We start from the raw sequence: 7,517 nt of genomic DNA, 5'->3' as shown, positions 1-7,517 counted from the left end.
TCTCGCTCATGAGAGCGAAAAGGCAACCTGATCGACGAAAAAGGTTTCCATCACTAACGACGACGCATCATTGTGCATGTGTGCGCTCTACGTATCAAGGCGTGGTATCCATATCCTGGTAGGAGCATCAAGTGGCTGTCATCAAGCGGCCCATGCATGCATGGCAACCTGGAACACCCGAGCTGGCGGCTGTCCTCGCCAAAGTAGCATGCAGGCCCGGTCCGTCCGGGCCATCCCCACCCCGACGACGGCGATGGTTGGTACGTACTTTGTTGGCATTGCCACCGGAGTCCTAGAGTTGAGATGAGCTGCCGTGACGCCATTGACATGCATGCACCCGCCACCAACGCCGTACCGGTGCGCTCCTCGCTATCTTGCTAGCTAGCTTGATTCTGCTGCCTTAATTATTTTTCTTCCTTGGCCAGCACACGCAAAACTTAGAGAAAAGCTTTGAACGCCAACAGTGAACAGCCAGGACGAATGAACAGCACGGCTATGCGTGTGTGACATGAATATGAATATTGTTGCTTGGCGAACCCGGCCCACCCCAGCCTGGAACAGCCGGCCCGTCATTTGATTCTACACTTCTTTTGATAATCAATTAGCCAAGCCACCATATATTGATTATGATACTACAACGGTAGCTAGCTAGCTGCCACTAGTGCTCTCAACCCGTCTCTCCGGCCGTCTACCTTTCTTCTCTCTCCCCCCCTCCCCACAGATCATATATAGCCGGCCGATCCATCAGCTCAAGAAGAGAACATAAGCCTTCATCTTCCTCCTTGCCACCACCCAGCGAGTTATAAGCTGCTTAAGCTAGCTGCTGCTGCTTGTGAGATCTCGATCGCCGAGGCCTTTTCTTGGTCGAATCGAACTCCAAGCTAGCAACAGAGCAGATGGCCGCTGAGGAGGCCAAGAAGGTGGAGGTGGAGACGACCACGGCCACCAAGGACATCGCCGAGGAGAAGGCCATCGTGCCCGTGCCCGACAACTCCAAGGCCATCGTCGCCGTCGTCAAGGGTACGTACGCATGCAACTACTGTTTCTACCAGCTGCAAGTAGGAGGAGCTCATCTCCCGGCAAGGGCCCCTGTCTGTCTGTCCATCTCCATGCCTAGCTGTACCAGCTGGAGTTGTAGTTGTGTATTATTGTCCTTGCCATATGCTTTTTCTTAATTAGAATCCTCCTGTCATATACTTGTCCTCTGGAAAATCTTGTTTCTGCTTCTTCATTCATAGTGTGAAATTACAAGTGGACCAGTTTTAATTAAAATTCATACTGTGAAATTAAAATTAAAATAGGTGGGCAGGCTCTTGGTAGCTAGATGATCGGAGAGACGGAGAGTAATTATCTATGATATGTTTTATCTTCGTATCACCACTTCTCATGGTTTTATTTGTTCTAGGTATATGAACATTTTTTTATATATATACTAGTATATGGTTTTGTCTTCATCTTACCGGTTCATATGGTTTTATTTGGTCTATGTTTACGTTTACTAGGTCCTCTCATTTAATTTACACTTCCCATAAGTCCAACTCCAATCATGATTCTGTATGAGATAACACCACTAACCCTTTTTTTTTACTTCAATTCTTCTCTCTGTAAAGGATTTTTAAGAACAATTTCCCCTTTTTCAAGCAATGAATTTAAAGGAGAGCAAATTCAAGATTCCTCAAAGAGGAAGCAATATGTGACGGTGCAAAATTTGCCCCTTTGTATTGATTGTTAAGCACTGTGACGAATAACAACCTAATAAGTAGTCACAGTGGTTCCACACTAAGCAATCCAAATCATCATTTGCAAACGACTTGCAATAATTTGCTGAAAATTCTTGACATCTCTCTTCCTTTTCCCCAGATGCTGAAGGTACAAGAGGTTCATCTGAAAGAGGTAAAAAAGAAGATCAAAATAATCTATTACTCACTTTACCCTGCCCACAAGTCTTCGACTCATGCTTAATGTGCACAACGTTCCATTTTGTCCTTCTTCAGATGCTTATCTCACCAAGATAATGTCCGAGAAGAGGACGACGCTGATCAACGCCTGGGAGGAGAGCGAGAAGGCGAGAGCCGAGAACAGGTGATTAATCATGGCACCCAACTGTCTGTTGCTTAAAAGTAACAAGAATCACCAGTACTATCAGTACACTATATATGATTGAGATGGCACATCACCTTTGGCTAGATTTAATGAGGATCTATCTTACAATGCACTCAACATGCGTACCACTCATGTCTGCTACAAGAGCTGATGCTCCACACTCACCAACATACTGTACCATCTGCCGCTAACTTTTTCAACGATATATCAGGGCTGCCAAGAATCTGTCCTTCATCACTTCATGGGAGCATGCCAAGGAAGCCGAGATGGAGGCCGAGCTGAAAAAGCTCGAGGTAGGCAACCAGGATGACAAAGTTCCTAGCTGTCACTGTAATCTGCACTAAAACTAGCAGCTCACTAACGGTCACTATTTATCATGGCAGGAGCAACTGGAGAAGAAGAAAGCCGCGTACAAGGAGAAGCTGAAGAACAAGCTCGCGATGCTCCACAAGTCGGCTGAGGAGAAGAGAGCCATGGCGGAGGCGAAGCGAGGTGAGGAGATAATCATGGCGGAGGAGATGGCCGCCAAGTACCGTGCGAAAGGCGAGGCCCCAACGAAGCTCTTCGGGCTCCTGAAAGCATGATGACCGTGTATCAAGGAACGCATCATCGGCACTCTTGATCTACAGAGCGTACATATGTTGGGATTGTTACTTACAGATTTCGTGCATGACTTGTTAGTGGTGTGTGTGTACATGTATTTTGGAAGCCATGTGTGTGTTTTGCTGTTGGAAGGTTTGATATCTGTTTAAATTTGTAAGGAAGCTGTGTATAAGCGTAGGAGTGCAGGCCTGATGGATTGATACATTTATTCTTTCGATGTAAGTTTTGTTCGTCGAAGCATCTGTTAATGTGTAGTATTTAATAAATACAGTTTTATTTGCCCCATTTCTTTGTTGAAATTTGAAATGAAGCACAAAGATCTCCAATCTCCGATGTGTGTTCCTTCTGGAACACTCGCCCCTACGAAGAAGAGTATTTACCGCTTACCGCGATAGGGCGCCCCCTATCTGATCGCTTGCATCACAAGCGACCTAGCGCCATTGGCGGACCTAGCCAACTTGGTCAGGGTGGGCCAGCAGTGCTACTGTACATATATATTTAATTAATTAATTATTTTAGCCTTTCTCCTAAGGTATATGGCATAAAAGCTATTTCCAAATCATAGAGCCCACCCTGGCTACCCTCCCATTGCCATTGGCTGGCGCGCAGCCCTCGAGTGCGCACGATCAGTGTATGGACCGGCCCATCTCAAGGTATATTTCCTCACCAGCTTTGGTAAGGATCTAGAACCTACCCTGAACCGGTTTTCTCTGTTTTTTTCTTAGTTTTTTGTTCTAATCGTTTCTTTCTTTTTCGTTTTTAGTTTTCATTTTTTTTCTTTATTATTTTCTTTTTCTTTTTTGCACAGAACTTTTTGAATATGTTAACATCTTTTCAAAAACATGAACAGTTTCTATTTTACTTTTTGAATATGTGAACATTTTCTGTTTTACTTTTTATTTTTGTTTCTTATTTTTCTGTTTTACTTTTTATTTTTGTTTCTTATTTTTTCATATCCCATTTTTTATTTATTTGTTCTTTTCCTATTATTTTCATTTTTTAATTTGAAAAAATCTTTTCAAATTCATGAATAGTTTTAGTAATCATGAAACAAATTCGAAAATCATAAGGATTTCTTAAAATCACGAACAAATTCATGAAAATATTTTGTAAATTCGTGGAAAATAATAAATCTTGAACATGTTTAAAATTTACGCCATTTTTTGAAATTGCGTAAATTCTTTGGAACATGTGAACATTTTTTAAATTTTGGGAATAATTTTTGAAATTCAGGTACTTTTTCTCCTTTTTACAAACTTTTTTTGAGTTCATGAATACTTCTTGAATGAGCAAAAAAAGTTCAACATTTCTGAAATTTGCGAACATATTTAGAAATTCCGGAATTTTTTTGAATATTGTGAACATTTTTTATAGAAATTTATTAATATTTTTTGAAATTGTAGACATTTTTTTAATAGACAAACATTTTATTGAAACCGTGGGCATTTTTTGAATCCGTAAGCATTTATCATTTTCTGAACATTTTTCAAATCATGAACAACTTTTATATTCACGAACATTTCACAATTTACAACTTTTTTTGAGATCTTGAATTATTTTTCAAAAAGAAAAACTTAAAACAGAGAAAAAAAAGCCTAGTAAAACAAAGGGGCTTCCCGCTTTCCCGCCCCGCAATGGGCCAGCCCATGAGGGCACTCGGGGGAATATGGGGGGGGGGGGGGGGGCGGCCGCTCCTAGGCTTCCGGTGCGTCTGGCGCCATATAGCAGGTCCCTGAGATAGTAGGGCGCTTGCACCCTATCTTTTTTGTGTGAACACAGTACAGACGCAAGCGCTCATATACACACGCATACACTCATCCCTATAAACGCACACACGCACACCCTACCCCTATGAGCACCTCCGAAAGATTGAGCTGGCATATCATCTTGAAATTTACGAAGTCACCGTAGGAAAATCGTCGTCGACGGGAACGTCTCCTCCCACTGAATGCGCATCGCCGGAAATCCTGAAATAAATCCAGAAATAAATGCGAGCACCAGGATTGGAACGCTGGTGGGCTGGGGATACCACAGTCCCTCTAACCAACCATCCAACCACAGGTTGGTTCGCGCTCGCACCCTATCTGGCCGGCCCATACGCCTGGCTGGTTTTTTTTTCCCACCGGTTCCATCAACCGGTTATTTCTTTTTTTTCTCTTTCTTTTATCTTGTTATTTTTTTTCATTTTCTTCTTTTTTCTTTTCAAATCCGTGAGTGAATTGCAAAAAACCACTACATTTCAAGTTCATGTCCAGATTTGCCACCACATTTTTTGGACGCCCCAAAAATCTACCGATTTCCTTACTAATTTTCTTAATAAACACTAACGATTTGAGGCGAATTAATTCAATTTCTAACATAACGGGCCAATGGTCAGGTCCACACGGCACTAAATGGTCAACACCATTTGTTGACTATTAAAACAAATCCCCATGCATCCACCATGCCCCACCTCATCTCGCTCAAGGCTGACACCGCCCCGCCGCCTTTCTCTCCACTGCCACCCCGCCTCCTCTCCCTCATGTTGACCCCTCCACCTTCCTCCATCGCTTCTCCCTCCCCGTGCCAACGAGATCCACAACACTGCATCCTCGCCCGCGTTGCCCCACACTAGATTGAGTAGATCCCACGACGCAGATCCTCCCCCTGCCCTTGCCTGATGAGGTCCGCCCCCACCTCTGGCGTGCAACGAGCCTCATGCATGGGGCGCTGCCGGCACCGGAGCCCGCCAGTCGCGCCTTGGGGTTTCCAATGGCCACAGCTCGGCAGCAACGCGTGCCACCGTGGCTAACGGCCTCGCCATGGTCGACTCACGTCGCTGCATAGAGGTGTTCGTTGGAATTCCCCCGAGGAGGAGAATAAGGTTTGGGGGAGATGACAGTGCTGACAGGTGGGCCCTCTGTTCAACTTAACGGTCAACAGACAGTGTTGACCATTTAGTGCCATGTAGACCTGTTCAGTGGGCCCAGTATGTCAGAAATTGAATTAATTGGCCCCAAATCGATTATTTGTTGTTGATTGAGAAAATTAGTAAAGAAAACGGTAGATTTTTGGGTGCCCAAGAAATGTGGTGGCAAATCCGGACATGAACTTGAAATGTGGTCTTTTTTGGCAATTCAATCCAAATCTGTGAACTTTTCTTCAAACTTGTGGACCTTTTCAAAATTCATGAACCTTTTCCTAATCCGTGAACATTTTTTTAAATTCATGAACTTTCTTTAAATCATGAACATTTCTCAAATTCATGAACTATTTTGAAAATCGTGAACAATTTTGCAAACGCACCAAACAGATCACAAGTGCCCTGGCGGTTTACTGCAGGGCGGGTCATAATACCCAATATAAAACTACTGGTGACTAAAACAGCTAATGACCAGGGCCGGTTTAAACATAACCATATATAATCATAACAAAAATATCATACCTGTGATATTTGATCACACTGCCGGCTTATCATACCAGTGCAGTAAGGGTAACAACCCAAAAGATTGAGCATATAATGTTGTGTTTAATTGTCATATTCTGCCGGCTTACAACGCCGTATGCAGCAAGGGGTAATATCCCAAAACTTAGAGCACCATGCTTCCAAGTATTTAATATCATCATATATTGGCGACTTATAGTCCAAAGCCAGGCTGGGTTATCAAAAAACCATGGATATACTCAAAGATGAGCGATAGAAATTAAGGCTACATGGCCTGAATCGGTTTTTAAACCATATGTCAATATGGTACAAAGATGAACCCAAAAATGTTCGAATAGAAAAAATAATAAAGCAGAAAAACAAGGCTTTCATAGGCCGCCAAGCCTAAATCTCAAGTGCTTTCAAAGGGCCGCACAGCCACTGAGTTAAACCTTCATACAAACTTTACAAGCCGGGCCTCACATGACCAATCGTCATTTTAACTTTGACAAGTTCACGGTCTTATATAAGATTGACTGTTAAAAGTACGGCGGGTCATTCCAGTCAACCTGGGCGGAGTGGCAGACTTAAAAAGGCAGGATAACCTGGGTTTTTAGGTGAATACACCTGGCTTCCAAGCCTTGCTTTTAAGCCTATTACAAGGGTCATAAAAACTCTTGTCCATTGAACAAACAGCCCCCAAGTAACATTTTATTAAGGGCATTCAAGCCGGATCAAGAGAGTAATCAAGGCTCTGCTCATTAAGCAGGTCGCCCCAAATGATATCAAAGTAGGGTACCATGTTTGAGTTGTGCTTTGCAACAGACTCTCATTGGTCCCTTTATCCTGGGTAGCAAGGCCCCAAGTGTTTTGTAAGCATGGCGTATAAGCCGGATCAAAGGGTAATCATAGCTTCCCTCAATGAACAGGAAGCCCCCACGTGACCATATGAAGTGTCAATAAAGACTCATTATTATCAGAAATGAAACGACAGAGGCCCTGCTTTATCAGGGATGCCGGCTTTATTATATTCATCCTAACATATACATTGTCAAAATATGTACATCATAAGAGCCAGTGGCTCAGGTGTAATAAGGCCAAAGATGAGCAATATTCCATGGCCGGCGGGTCTCCTCCTCCGAAGCGCGTGAGTCTTTGTAGCCTCGAACATCAATAAGGTAGTATGACCCATTGTTCAGATTCTTGCTGACCACAAAGGGCCCTTCCCAAGGTGGGGATAGCTTGTGCATATCAGACTGATCCTGGATAAGCCGAAGCACCAAATCGCCTTCTTGAAAGGTTTTGGTTTTAACCCGGCGGCTGTGATAACGGCGTAAATCTTGCTGGTAAATCGCCGAACAAGCCGCCGCGAGGTCACGCTCCTCATCTAACAGGTCAAGTGCATCCT

At 43.5% G+C, this 7,517-nt stretch overlaps 1 protein-coding gene across 1 annotated transcript; it reads left to right on the top strand.

The window, feature by feature from the left end:
- Positions 1–640: 640 nt before the first annotated feature.
- LOC123099241 (remorin) lies at positions 641–2,991 on the top strand. The gene is made up of 5 exons (XM_044521415.1): positions 641–1,020; positions 1,861–1,893; positions 1,995–2,082; positions 2,315–2,396; positions 2,487–2,991. The coding sequence occupies exons 1-5, from the start codon at positions 897–899 to the stop codon at positions 2,685–2,687; spliced, it is 528 nt and encodes a 175-aa protein (XP_044377350.1). The 5' UTR covers positions 641–896; the 3' UTR covers positions 2,688–2,991.
- Positions 2,992–7,517: the final 4,526 nt, after the last annotated feature.

The sequence above is a fragment of the Triticum aestivum genome, chromosome 4D (assembly GCF_018294505.1).
Source record: "Triticum aestivum cultivar Chinese Spring chromosome 4D, IWGSC CS RefSeq v2.1, whole genome shotgun sequence".
Lineage (NCBI taxonomy): Eukaryota > Viridiplantae > Streptophyta > Magnoliopsida > Poales > Poaceae > Triticum > Triticum aestivum.
The sequence above is the reverse complement of the archived record's forward strand: the minus strand, read 5'-3'. Positions and strand labels throughout refer to the sequence as shown.

Excerpts from the sequence above, each read along its gene's own strand:
- LOC123099241 (XM_044521415.1), top strand. The coding sequence starts at position 897 with ATGGCCGCTGAGGAGGCCAAGAAGGTGGAGGTGGAGACGACCACGGCC. Across the intron at positions 2,083-2,314 it reads AAGGCGAGAGCCGAGAACAG|GGCTGCCAAGAATCTGTCCT; the intron begins GTGATTAATCAT and ends ACGATATATCAG. Across the intron at positions 2,397-2,486 it reads CCGAGCTGAAAAAGCTCGAG|GAGCAACTGGAGAAGAAGAA; the intron begins GTAGGCAACCAG and ends TTATCATGGCAG.